We start from the raw sequence: 14,338 nt of genomic DNA, 5'->3' as shown, positions 1-14,338 counted from the left end.
AGAGAAGTATCTACCATCTCTGTGCCACTGTAGAGCATCAGAAACCAGTTAGCCTGCCTTATCTGCGCTCCACTGGAGTATGTCTGAGTGTGTGCATGTGGCTGGAAAGCTATCTGCGTTACCAGATTGTCACTGTGTACATTCTTGTATGTGTTCATACATATGTAACAATGCGCCTCAAGCAAGGAGTCATATAAAAACACACTGCCTCTTATTTTTGTCCACATCCACAATGTGTTCTTACTTTTTTAGTGGCCACTGATTGCTGGGATTCACTAATGTTTTGGTAATTTTGCCTTTCTCTTAGGTAAAAGAACATTTTACAAAAAGTCAAGAGCAAAATACATCTTGTTTTCACAGTCCACAAACTGTCCAACACAAGGAGACAAGTTTTAAATTGAGGAGCATTTGAGGAGCGTTGTTATACGTAGGAGAAAGAATTACTATTGGTCCAGTATCCCAATTAAGACAATAAAACCCTTGATTGATATTACATGCGTTCAGTTTCTGAATGGCTCGCTTAAAGGGTTAGTGCACCCAAAAATGAAAATTCAGCCATTATCTACTCACCCTTATGCTGAGGAAGGCTCTGGTCAAGTTTTAGAGTCCTCACATCCCTTGGGGAGATCGGCGGGGGGAGAGGCTAGCACACCTAATGCAGGGGCGTCGTTTCAGCAAAAGCTAAGGTATGGCAATATGACATGACGTCACAGAGCTACTGATGATGGAGTTTCAAAAATATGAACTTATATAAAACTTCACTTTGGTCTTTGACCTGTCAGAAGTGCATACTATGCTATTGAAAACTGTTTCAAAGCTGTTGAAGCTGTTTCTCACATTCATAATACCTCATGTCCGCATGTAATGCACGACTTGGTGAGAGCAGTTAAAACATCGGACCTATTTCGGCACATATTTCAGCACCACGGACAGCGAGCGGACTTCACAGAAAATAAAGAAAATAAATTAATTACAAGCTCATTTCTAGAAGATAACCAAGGGATCCAGTGTATGAAACACAGTAAAACAAAGGCCAATTTGGTACAATACTGCATAGGCGAATTTATTGGAGTGTCTCCAGAGACCAAAAATACAAGCTTAACATGCCGACATGAAGAAAAAAACCCCACATACAATCAGACAGGCTTCAAGACATCATTTAGACAGGCTGTCTACAGCAGCAAAGCAAAATGCTTTTACAACACACAGATAATTCACATAACTCATAACTCGCTGAGGAGCGAAGTGGCGAACAATTTGATTCAATAACACTCGTATTCACTGATGAGCATATTATTGACCTATTTAAGTGCAATACAATGAAAACAACCCGCCAGTGCGCCTCGGACTATCTAACATATCACATCTGATCACTTGCAACAAATATGAAGGACACTTACAAGTAAGATGACTACAGAACCTCTCTCTTTTTTTTTCTCCCGATTCCAAGGTATGGCAGCTGCCATACCTCGCCATACCTAAATGACCCCTATGACCTAATGGCAGACGGTGCCCCAGACTAACGTCCAAGAACACAAAATTGAAACCACAAAATATCTCCAACATGCTCATCCGTAGTGATCCAAGTGTCCTGAAGGCCCGACATAAAAAGTTGTTTCGAAAAACGTCATATGAACTCTGTTTTTAGCCTCACTGTAGCCTGTAGCTCTGACTGCTTCTCTGTGCTCCGCGTTCACGTGTACGCGCTTGCGCGAGACCAGCGGAAGCATGAGCTTTGCTTACCCGTGTTTACATCACGTGACACGTGCACCGCAGGGGGAGACAACAGTAACCACAGTAGCTGAAAGATAATTTGCACTACAGTCTTTTAGCAAAGGACAGCCCAAAATGTCTGAAGACATTGAAATTGAGGAGGAACAGCATTTCTTTGTTGAGCCGTATTTGTTTGAGCCCGAGTATACGGATGCAGAACTCAGGCTACTGGACGAAGCAGCCGCCGCAGCTCATGAGCCTAACCCTCAGCCAGCCGCAGAATACCGGAGTCAAGCACTGGAAACCTGGTGGTGTAGTTGTTTCAAATGCAAAGCAATGCCAATGGATGAGGAAAGTCTTTGCTGCTCAGACTGGGAATTGGCGATGCCTGCACTTGAGAATCTGGACATCAGTACTGACGAGACTGCTACTCTTCAGAGATCACCGATCACCCTGAGCGCGCACACGTGAGCGCGGAGCACAGAGAAGCAGTCAGAGCTACAGGCTACAGTGAGGCTAAAACAGAGTTTATATGATGTTTTTTGAAACAACTTTTTATGTCGGGGCTTCAGGACACTTGGATCACTACGGATGAGCATGTTGAAGATATTTTGTGGTTTCAAATTTGTGTTCTTGGACGTTAGTCTGAGGCACCGTCTGCCATTAGGTGTGCTAGCCGCTCCCCCTGCCGATCTCCGCAAGGGATGTGAGGACTCTAAAACTTCACCAGAGCGTTCCTCAGCATGAGGGTGAGTAGATAATCGCTGAATTTTCGTTTTTGGGTGCACTATCCCTTTAATGCTCTTAGTGTGGCCATCCAGGTTTTACACAGAAAACATTTTTAGAAATCACACAGATCTATTTGACTGGCTGTGGAGACAGATGCCACCAGCAGTGCTTTTAGATTTGTGCAAGACTCTGGTGCCTCAACTTAGGCAAAACATTTTCATGTCAAACCTTTTTCTTCCTATTTCAATTACTGTGCTTTCCTCTGCTGACAGAGCATTGAAAGCACCACAAATGTTCTGCCACCGCTGGGTTTTTAATTTTCCTGTAACGCCAGTGCTGTCACTCTGGAAAATCATGTTTACTTTAAGTTTATTTGACAGTAAGTCGATGTTACTGCTGCAGAAGTGCTACCTCCTCTTACAGCCATTTTTTGGTGGCACCTCTCCAGATCTCCAGATCACCTCTCCAGGACGTGCACACAGCACAACACCTGCCCTTATGTAGTGTTTCTGGGGCATTACCAGAGGCAGGACCAAGGTGTTGTTTTACAAGTCATAACTGTCTCAAGTCTCTGGACTCAAGCAAGAAAGGCAAGTCCCAAGCCAAGACTGAGAAGTTCCCAAGTCCTTCAGGTGAAGTCAGGAGTCATTGGTGTTGAAATACAAGTCCAGTGGCAAGTCTATTTTCCTTTTATCGAGTCCTGTCATCAAATTTGTGACTTAAGTCCAAGTCATGTGACTCTAGTCCACACCTTTGGGCGTTTCCCATGCTAATAAACAACTGGCCATGCACCTCCAACTTATGATCAAGTGGGTTTCAACACCCCTGGATAAGAGCAAATTTGGATGGTGAAGACTGTTTGGTGCATCTGGAGTTGACTTCTCTTATTAATTGAAGAGAATGTTGCTGCATGAGGCCCGATGTGTCATGTGTTGCAGTCGATCTAAATGTGTGCAATGTGTATATATACACTATAGATACACATTCATATGGCGTGAAGTCACACTTGGAAAGCATTGACAAACAGAGAAGCTGTTCTATTACTGGATCTCTCTCACACACACGTGCACACACAGGACATTCACTGTAATGTATTCCTTTGCTTCTCATCCTAATGAATACATCTAGTGATACTATGATTGCTTGTAGTCAACAGTTAAACAATTTACTCCTGTTTTTTAAGGTTTGCTAAATAGTGCAGTGCAGAGCTACAACAACCCTGCAATAAATTCTAACTTTAGGGAGGATGTAGTTTATGGAGCAGATGAATCGTATTGTGTTATACTCAGATAGGTTTTTCTAATATTTATATCAGGGGGGATACATTCAATATTAGAAACACAATAAAATTCAACAGCATCATAAACTATCTCCTCCAAATGATAATAAAGTTGACTCTGCACCTCTCTAAAACTGTTTCAACAAAGACTAAACATTATAACCTTCATGAAAGTAGGATTCACTGTCGGACTGTTGTATTAGACTGCATTAGTTTTAGCTAGGTGTATTTAATTAACTGGCAGCTGAGTGATTTTGCGACCCATTTCAAAGATTTACATACAGTAAGAACAAATGAGTGCCATAGACAGACGGGAAAAGATAGAACGCATTAATAGACAACTGATTCATTATGGTTGTCTTTTCAAGGAATTTGTTGACGATAACAAAAATATTGACGATTGCCAGCCTTACCCTTTCACCATCATATGTCTTTCAATCATTCAGACCTCTGAAAGCAAGAGTTTAACCAAGGCTGAGTTCAGATGGGGAAAAACAACAACAACAAAAAAAAACACACACAAGGGGATTTTGCAATATAGAGGCCAAGTCCCTCCCCTTCCAGTGGACCATGGGACCTTATTTCAGTAAAAAATATGCACAGTACTGCGTTAGTGAAGGTAAAATGGAGTGTGAGATGGACAAGCGGCTTGAAGAGGCATCAGCAGTGACTAAAGTGTTGCATCAGGTGATGTTGGTAAAGGGGTGCTGAACGGCAAGGCAAAGCTCTCGATATATCAGTCAATCTACGTCCCAACCCTCATCTATGGCCATGAGCTTCTTCACTTGGAAAATTGTCTTTTTAAATTGACAAAAATAAAATGTGTAATTTATGGCACAATTCAAACGGAATCAAGAAATTATGTGACTCTTGCCGTTGACTATCATACATTCTTTTCTCCAAAATAATGGCCCATGGGGGACAATGGTAGGGGAGGGACTTTGGCTCTCTATGGTCTTTCTGAATTGAATACAGAGGCTGCTTCTTCTGGCACCATGCTAATGTGGATGTTAATGCAGCCTTAATCAATTCTCAAACTGTATTTAGAAGAAGAGTCGACCATCTGAGGGTAAAAGGTCTTGGCAGGTAAAGGTCTAAAATGCAAATCGGTCCTCATAATAACAGAAGTACAAGAGAGGCAATGTATAGATTTAAAGTGTGTGTCTAATGTTTTTCACTCTTTTGTCATTAACACACAGGTCCGAAAGACACACACATGCACAAACAGGACCTATACATGCACAAAGTGGAGAGATGTCAGAGTGAGGGGGCTGCCTTGGTCCGGCGCCCCGAGCAGTTAGGGGGTTCGGTGCTCAAGGGCACCTCGGCAGTGCCCAGGAGGTGAACTGGCACCTCTCCAGCTACTAATCCATGCTCCATATTTGGTCCGGACGGGGACTTGAACTCCGGTTCCCAACCCAAGTCTCTATGGACTGAGCTACTGCCGTATTATTCAATGTAGGACACTGAGGCTGCAGGTACAAAACTGATAACCCCATGATGCAGCATGCATCTCTGTCCTCTCTGCATACCCTCTTTCTGCTTCTTTTCATCCATTTGATTATTCCCTCATTCCTTCTGTGTTTCACATCCCATCTGCCCATGGGTGCGATCAAGAGCTTGCGGAGATCTAACATGTCCAGCTGACAGTCTGGACAAGAAGCAAACGATTAATAAATAAAAACAACACAAACGTTAAGCCCATGGATTTCAGTCAACATAGCCTGTGTGATCTCTTCACGCCTTTACGAAGTGATCACATGTTTTTTTATCAGCAACTGGCTTGTGGTCAATGCTGCAGCAGCATTAGCACCACGCAAGCTGAATAATTTCCTTTAAACCCGGATTTAAAGAGCAAAATTACTCAGAACACATTTTTTATTTACAGCAACAGCCTTGGGGAGCCTTGTCACAGAGGGAGGGAGGTTTACACACTGCAAAAAATGTGCAAAGTAGAAAATAACTGAGTTTGACTGAGTCTCACACCCGTCTGCAATTCTTATTTTGTTTATATTTAAAGAGAGTGACACCACATGGGCAAGTAAGTCTTGTCTATTGAAGAAAAACGTCTGGATCTGCAATACATAAGTGTAACATTACACTGTCAAATAATACATTTAAAGAAATGTAAGATTTAAGCTGCTTTCACACCGCCACATGGTAACTCCCTGCCTCCAGTCATTTCATTTCAACACAGCGGTAGGGGTTTGAAGTAGTCGCCGCCTACATGAACATGCACAGATTTTGCTCTGTTGCGCAGTTCCCTATGATCAATTTCTGGCGATAGCTGCCTGGCATTGGTTAGTGTCAATAGATGATAGAAAGGCAACAGTAACTCAAATAACCACTTCTTACAACCAAGGTCTGCAGAATACCATGTCTGAACCAACAACACGCTGAACCTTGAAGCAGCAGAAGACCACACCAGGTGCCAATCCTGTCAGCTAACAACAGGAAACTGAGGCTACAGTTCACACAGGCTCATCAAAACTGGACAATAGAAGATTGGAAAACATTGCCTGGTCTGATGAGTCTGGATTTCTGCTGCCACATTCAGATGGTAGGGTCAGAATTTGGTGTAAACAACATGAAAGCATGGATCCATCCTGCCTTGTATCAACAGTTCAGGCTGCTGGTGGTGGTGTAATGGTGTGGGGGATATTTTCTTGGCACACTTTGGGCCCCTTAGTACCAACTGAGCATGGTTTAAACCCCACAGCCTACCTGAGTATTGTTGCTGACCGTGTCCATCCCTTTATGACCACAGTGTACCCATCTTCTGATGGCTACTTCCAGCAGGATAATGCACCATGTCACAAAGCTCAAATCATCTCAAACTGGTTTCTTGAACATGACAATGAGTTCACTGTACTCCAATGGCCTCCACAGTCACCAGAGCTGTGTGATGTCATCATGTCAATATGGACCCAAATCTCTGAGGAATGTTTCCAGCACCTTGTTGAATCTATGTCACAAAGAATTAAGGCAGTTCTGAAAGCAAAAGGAGTCCAACCTGGTACTAGCAAGGTGTACCTAATAAAGCTAACTTGCACTTATGCCACTGACGTCCATTGGAGCATATGCCTGTCATCTCAGCCTTGGACCATAGCAGCAGGTATGGCTGTGTGGAAGCAGTTTCAGCCACAGTTTGATGGGAGAATTGATGAGGACTGCTTCATCTACTTACATCTACTATATAAAATAACTGGTAAAAAGAAAAGGCACACACTGTATATGTGATATAAAAATATAGAAAATTAGTTCAGTACAAAGTAGAGACACTGAGATCTATATTATACATTCTTCACTTTTACCTTTGTGATATGCAGTAGATGAAGATACGGCAACAACACTGAATAGTAATAATATAAATGACAGCATAAAACAGAGTAATTAAATCAACAATTGTGTGTGTACTGTAGTGTAGGCATTACTGTAGCTCTTGGAAATTTTAATATCAAGATCCCTAAAGAGACCTCCATCAGATGTATTATTCAGTTTTGTCCAAAGCAACCTCTTTGAGAAATTTCTATTTCTAGATATGATTTAATATAGTGTTATATAACTGTTTGTGAGATGGCAGTAAACCATCTGATCAAATCATCCTTACACTGTATCACAGCAGTGAAATTTAATTCATATATTTGCAGCAAACACCCTCTGTAAGCCCCACATTAATATTCTAAGAGTGAACACAGGGGGGACTATGCTGTGCCAGACTCTTCTATACATGCTGTAAAAGTCATGTGTGTTTCTGTGTGCCTGAGTACAGTGTGCTCTGATGAAATAGCCAGTGGGAGCACTAAAATGAAATGAAATGAATTCTACAGAATTAATTAGACACTATAAAAGTGAACTCTGGTGCTCCTTGATTATGTGTGCTTCAAGTCGAGCGGAGGCATGCTGAGCGCCGCATGTGATCCCTCTACACACATTAGTTAACATGCCAAAGATAGACCCATGATGAGGGGGGGTGACGGGAGAGAAGGTGAGGTCGGGAAACGAGGGAGGAAAAGAAGATGTTGAGGTGAGTAAAGGACGTTCAGACAGAGCGCTGTAGGCAGGGGCTGTGAGGAGCTGTCTATCTCGGCAAGCCATTTAGTCTCATTATGAGCCCATAATGCTACATTTCTGAGTAATAGCTTTAAAAGGGGAAAAATGTCTTCATCTTGAAGAAGAAGAGAACACTTGATTTGAGGAAATTCTTGAGGAAAAAAGCTATTGACTGATTGATTTACAAGATAATTATCTCACCCTACGTGCTTTATTCTCAGTAAAGCAAATATTTTATGATTCATCACTAGACTACACAGGCAGTTCAGGAGAATAATTTTGTCAGTCTTATGTCAGGCATCATCTGTAGGCCGAGAAAACAACTGACTTTAATTATCAAGGTGCAAAACGCTGGTGCTGAGCTCGTGTGTCTGATACTATCTTCCCTATGACAAGTGAAAGGACTAAATTAATCTAAGTCACTAATAAGCTTGATGTGTTGTTGCATTTGAATAACTGAGTGTTGGTTTGAAGTTATTCACTGACTGATCACTGACGCATTATCAATGTATGCAGTTGTTGCTGTAAAAGTCTGTTACTAAAGAAACAGAGCGTTACAACAAGCTTTAGAATAAAGGAAATGTTGATATAATGGTACTGATAGACATTAAAGGGGATCTATTTTGCTAATTTTCAGGTTCATACTTGTATTTAAGGCTTCTATGAGAACATGTTTATAATGTTTGAAAACTTTCTTCTCATACTGTTTGTGCTGGACCAGTCTGCTCTGATTGGTCATTGTTTTTGGGCCTTCTTTATCTTGGTACCCCTGCAACATAACTGCAGCTGGGAAATGACTGTGACAAAGAAAAGCAACACTTCCTACCATGAGAGATCACCAATAAAATCTTCTAAACCAAAATCTTAAGACACAGACATATTCCAGATGGAAACTTTTCTGAAATCAGGGAGAAATTAACACCACTGTAAACTAAGACTACATTTCCCGGCCTGAGGATTTTGCTGACAGGGATTACTTTTATATATGTTGACCTCATTAATTGAAACTTGAGCAACGTTAAATATAAACATCCGACACTGTCACACTATAAATATAAAATATTGGCAATTAAAAATTGACACACAAGCAATTTTATATTTGAAAACAGTTAATGTCTGTAGTAGTTAACGTGAACCTACTCATGGTCTCGTCCTTTCAGGAGCTGCAATTGTACTGAGACACTTCAGTGGAGACGAAGTGAGCACAAAAGGGAAAGTTATTAAAGCGGGAAAAGCTGTATTTAATGTGTCTTTGTTTGAACTGTCACAATGGCTACATGTCACCATCGTACCTTCTTCCTCATTCTTCTTAAAAATGTGTTGTCCACCTCGTTGCTGGTTTATTATCTTGTGCAAAAACAGACGTCATGTCGCAGCGTCATAGACCTGTTGATTGTTTGTATTTGTCAGCACCCTGGAATATACCAATGAAGCATATAAAACAACAACACAGAGGCTCTGTAGTCCCAACCATGCAGGCAGACATCGCTACTTTAACCTTCACAAAAGAAGCGCAAACAGATCCACTCCCTCCATTCTTACCTTTCACAATAAAAGCCCTAGAAATATACACTGCATCAGTGTTTACCCAAGGGAACCAAAATCCACTCGGAGCATTTCACTAAAAAGAAACTGAATTTAATAAGTGTGACGCCTCACAGGGTCATGTTGAATCCCTCATTTTTTCTGAAGAATGAGTGGTGCGAACCTTTTTGAACCTTTTATAGAACAAGTGTTGCGACTGTAGCAAATCTGAGTCACTGCCGGTATAGATTGTTCTGATGCGAAATATATTCTGGCATGTATTTCGCATTTTGTGTTGTTTATTCATCATCACACCCCTGGAGTGTAAAGGCCCATACACATTGATCGGGAGGTTGTTTGTGTTTACATCCACAGATAATACAGTTCCTTTCACAGTAAACCAACAAGCACAGTCAAGCTCTCAGAGCCAGGACGGGGGCTCATCTGGGTTTCTGAAACCAGGATATGTTGTTCAGGATGCTCAGATATTCTAAACTCCAATCGACTGTGAGAGTGACTAACAGACGGAGACAGATGAAATGAAACCGAGAGAAACAATCAGAGGGAGAAACAGACAGAGATGTTTACCATTGTGTGTGTGTGGGGGTGGGTGCAGGTGTTTCAGCTTCTTGTAGGTGGATACTGTGATGTTCAATAATGCATCAGGTGCCTCTGCAACACATTCATTAGTGTGTGTGTGTGTGTGTGTGTGTGTGTGTGCACTCACCTGTGGGCGGATGACTCTCTCTATGTTCTTCAGGGCCGTGTCGGGGGAGGGAGGGGAGCAGTCTGGAGTGGGGCCTGTTGAGCAGTTGCTATGGTTACCAGGCTCCCCCTCACTCACCGTTACATGGGACAAGTGACCTTGGAGAGAGGGAGGGACAGAGATTTGTTTTTTATTTTCCTCATTACAGTAATGTGTTTTGTGTTGCAATAACTGCCAGTATACACCAGACCCAGAGCATTCATGCTAATGTCAGGATCACACTGAACGCCACTTGCTTCTTTTAAGATGGTCACCATGTCCAATTTGGTGATCATAGTCCTACCATGACTTGACCAAGGGAGTAGGGCTAGGCGATATGGACATGAATTCATACCTCAGTATTTACAAGCTGACTAGTGGGGTTTCTGTGAAGTGCTGTTGGGGTTGATTCAAAACACACATTAAACACACATTAAACATGGCTTAGTAGAGACAATTTCAAACACAAGTACACAAATCGGCTTTACTATAACTCGCAGCATTCACAGACAAACACTTGTCTTTATCTGGACACATTTTCCCCACAAATACAACATGCTAATGTTTTTAGCACAAGCCTATGGCATTTTACTTTGAATATATTAGCCTAGCAGGTAGCAGACTTTTCCTCTACTCGTATACAGCCAGGGACAACAGCATCATGTCACAAAGGTAACGTTATAAAATTCGGCTTCATTACAGCTCACGAGGTTCACCGACAAAACGACTGTCATATACTAAACACATTTTCCAAACACATACAACATGCTAACGTTATTAGCACAAGCCTATGGCATTTTACATTGTACAAATTAGTCTAGCAACAAGCAGAGATTTCCTCTGCTCATATGAAGCCAGGATAAATCACACACAAGACTAAAAATGACATTTTTGTGCAGGCTTTATTGTGTCCACAATCAATTGTTTGTTATCTGTGAAATTAAAGTAAATAAAAGCTTTGTTTCCACTGAGGGAAATGGTTTCAGCTTGTGAGTGAATGAGTGGGGCGGAGTTGTGCAGAGAGTGTGAGAGAGGAGAGATGCACACTGATATACGCCATGTAATGCAACTTGACCCTATATCGATATAAATGGTGTTGTCTAAATTTATATCTTGCTTAAAAATCTATTAATATATCATACATAATTGTTTTACTGCCCACTCCCACAAGGGAGTACATAAGATGCCGGATCACTACCAGTTTCATTTCAGGTATCTCAAAACAAATGAAACAGTTGGAAATCTGTTTATGAGTTCCAAATGTACAAGAACTCGGAAGAGCTTTTGCAGCATAATCCCTGTTCTGAAGCTAGTGTGCTTTGTGCTACATCCTAATTATCTTTTTGAAACTTCTCCCAGTTGCTTCAGTTATGAAGACAGAAGATTTAGGATGACTGTAAAGCTGCGGCAGCCAACAAACTTTTATGTTATATTGGCAGAAAAATGACTCGTTAGTGCAATTTTGGGTAAAATGAGAAATGAAAAGGAGGGTTTAGTTCAACACCTAATGTGTCGCCCACCTAATGGTGCAATCAGAGAGAAGTGAGAGAGCAGGAGGAGAGAGCATTTTCTAAATTGACAAGCGTCTGCAGCAACCAGGAAAATATGACGGCTGCCCAGTGCAGTTTGATGGCTGTCTCGGTTTTGTGTGTACGGCTGAGTGCAGAACCGAGTGTCGGAACTAATTTCCCCAGCGTATGATCACTTAACAGAGGGTTGGAAAAAAAAAACAAGAAGGAGAGAAGAAGAAAGGAAGAGGAGAAGAAAGGAGAGGGAACTGCTGAAGTAGCCCGAGTTAAATTTCAGAGGGAGAAGGCATCTGTCTTAATCAACTGGAGGAGACACAAAACACAGAGCAACACACTTTTCTTAAAATACTGTTGTCAAAGTTGCTGACACATGCACACGCGTACACACACACACACACACACACACACACACACACACACACACACACACACACACACACACGCACACAGCAGTGGCTTTCTGTCAGCTGCCACCTGCCTACATGGGTCCTATCAGACAGCAGAATATCATCCAATTATGGTGAGACCCAGCCAGGACACACACACACACACACACACACACACACACACACACACACACACACAGGATGACATCACTATCAGTAACAGCGTAGTCACATATTTGCAGCTGAGAAATTGTTGCTTAAAGATGCAGTATATGAATGATTCATTATCACATTTTAAACCATAAACTGGAAATTAAAAACAGCATTTCTTGCTGTTTTAACTTTGAATGTAGTTGAAGGTGTGATTTTTCACAACTCCCACAAATCTTTGTCACCTATTCAAAAAGAACAAAGCCACACAGGAGAAAAAAAGTGGGGCTGCTGATGATGTTTTAGATGATGACACCAATAATGATCCTGTAATTAAATGAGATGGGAGCACCTTTACATCTCACTTGTCAGGATGATTAGGATGCTGAGGAGGAAGTGAATTTTAAAGGAGTTGCATATAATATTCAGATCATTAATACAGCAGCAAACACCTACTTGCAATGTAAAGATGTAGTGGAGTAATGGCATCCTCAGCAGACAATGAAATCACACCTCTATGTGTGCTGGAATTCGAGCTTCTCCATTCTTTGTGGTGGACGGTCTGGCTGCACGTTCATTTTAGTGCAGTGGTTCCCAACTGGTGGGTCACGGTCCAAAAGTGGGTCACGGGTCTATTCTGACTGGACTGCAAACTAGCTCGATGACATGGTCAAACGCAAGTTTGGCGCTGTATGTATTAAACTGTGTGAACCTTGAACAAGTGACTAAAGAGAAATCTGGATGCCGTGGCTGGACCAGTTGGGAACCACTGTGTTAGTGCATGTGAGTCCCTCTGTGTGTATCCCACTAGCTCATCATTACTGATCTGCACTGCACTCATACTTTGGTTACAGCTTATTAACAACAATGGTGGCGTCATGAAAACGTAACGCCCACCCTGTGGTCCCCCCACTTCATGCTGTTAGCTGCTAGCCACCTCCATGTTGAGAGTAGGGTTGCAGGGATATAGCAGTTTCAAGGTATACTGTGATACAACAGTTGACAGTTAGCATACTGTGTACATTTGCTTATCGATGATTTTTTTTTTAAAAATGCGACTGGACGGAGAATCTCCCATTTATTTTAATTATTTTCAAAAAGCAGACTTTTTACACAAACTTCATTTTGTCAATGTTTTTATTCATCTCATTATTTTAGTTTAAATAAATTATTTTGGTTTTCCATTTATACAGTAGCATAATTCCACTCAGTGATGGATGTGGACAAAGAGGTCGACATTTTTTCACTTTTTAAAATCACTTTTAGAAAAACAGGATAGTAGCAGGGCCATAGCTGGAGTCTTAGAAATAGAAATACTTTGGTCATCATGAAATAATCGATGCTTGTGGGAAAATAATGGGTCAAAAAATACACACATTTTCCACCGTAAACTATAAACTCACACCAGGTTACTACAACACTGTTCTCAACTGTTTATGAAATTTGTGATTATCTGCTCATTTGTTGTTGGGGGATCATTTTGTCTGATTTACTTCATGCCACTGACTTGTCAGCCAAGATTCAAATTGCTTTGCTCTCTGGACCACAGCATTTGGACACCTGTCTTTGAAGCATGTCTATGCAGTCAATGTTAGGTCTGATCTTAGCTGTTGTTATATTACATTTTAGCTTTTATTTGTTGTTTGCTTGCAGCTTTGAGGTGTGTCTTTGATAAGCATTTATTTAAGCACATGAGTATTTTAAAGGACTTCCAGGTAGCATTTTAGGTACAGTTCATTACAGACATTTTCTAGGAAATATGTTTGACCTAAGCCCTATTCAGACGGGACTACTATTACCTGGGGACCCCTAGTGATTTGTAATAATTGCAGAGATTGTCTATAATACTAATCACATGCAAATCTACCATGTCCATAATTTGTCAAGTAAAAATTCCATCACAAATCACCCACCATATTTCACCAGTCATCAAGGGCATGTGATAATTTAGTCCCCTATGAATTGACAAATCTGATTTGAGGCCGTATTTCATTTTTACAAGCTTTTTTATTTTTTCCTGCCTCTTTCCCAGTGAGGAATTATGTAGGCTGCATTGGTAATTTTGAAGTTTTGACAGCATTTTCAGTGCATATTCAGGAGGCTCATCTTGCTCACAGCATGGAGACCCATTTGGAGAAAGAACAAGTTCAAATCCATCAGAGGAGCGAAAAGTCAAAAGATGATTAAATGGATGGCAGCACGCAGTTGGGACATTTTTCACTTTCAACAG

The 14,338-nt window shown here is 41.3% G+C and overlaps 1 protein-coding gene across 5 annotated transcripts in view; it reads right to left on the bottom strand.

Annotated features, from left to right (window-relative positions):
- anks1b (ankyrin repeat and sterile alpha motif domain containing 1B) overlaps nucleotides 1-14,338 on the bottom strand; it is a 355,962-nt gene that overhangs the window by 132,623 nt on the left and 209,001 nt on the right. For all 5 annotated transcript variants that reach the window (XM_033615279.2, XM_033615280.2, XM_078165475.1 and 2 more), the window contains one exon: nucleotides 10,026-10,162. In XM_033615279.2, the coding sequence (XP_033471170.1) occupies nucleotides 10,026-10,162 (137 nt within the window). The remainder of the gene's footprint in view (nucleotides 1-10,025; nucleotides 10,163-14,338) is intronic.

The sequence above is a fragment of the Epinephelus lanceolatus genome, chromosome 23, assembly GCF_041903045.1.
Source record: "Epinephelus lanceolatus isolate andai-2023 chromosome 23, ASM4190304v1, whole genome shotgun sequence".
Lineage (NCBI taxonomy): Eukaryota > Metazoa > Chordata > Actinopteri > Perciformes > Serranidae > Epinephelus > Epinephelus lanceolatus.
The sequence above is the reverse complement of the archived record's forward strand: the minus strand, read 5'-3'. Positions and strand labels throughout refer to the sequence as shown.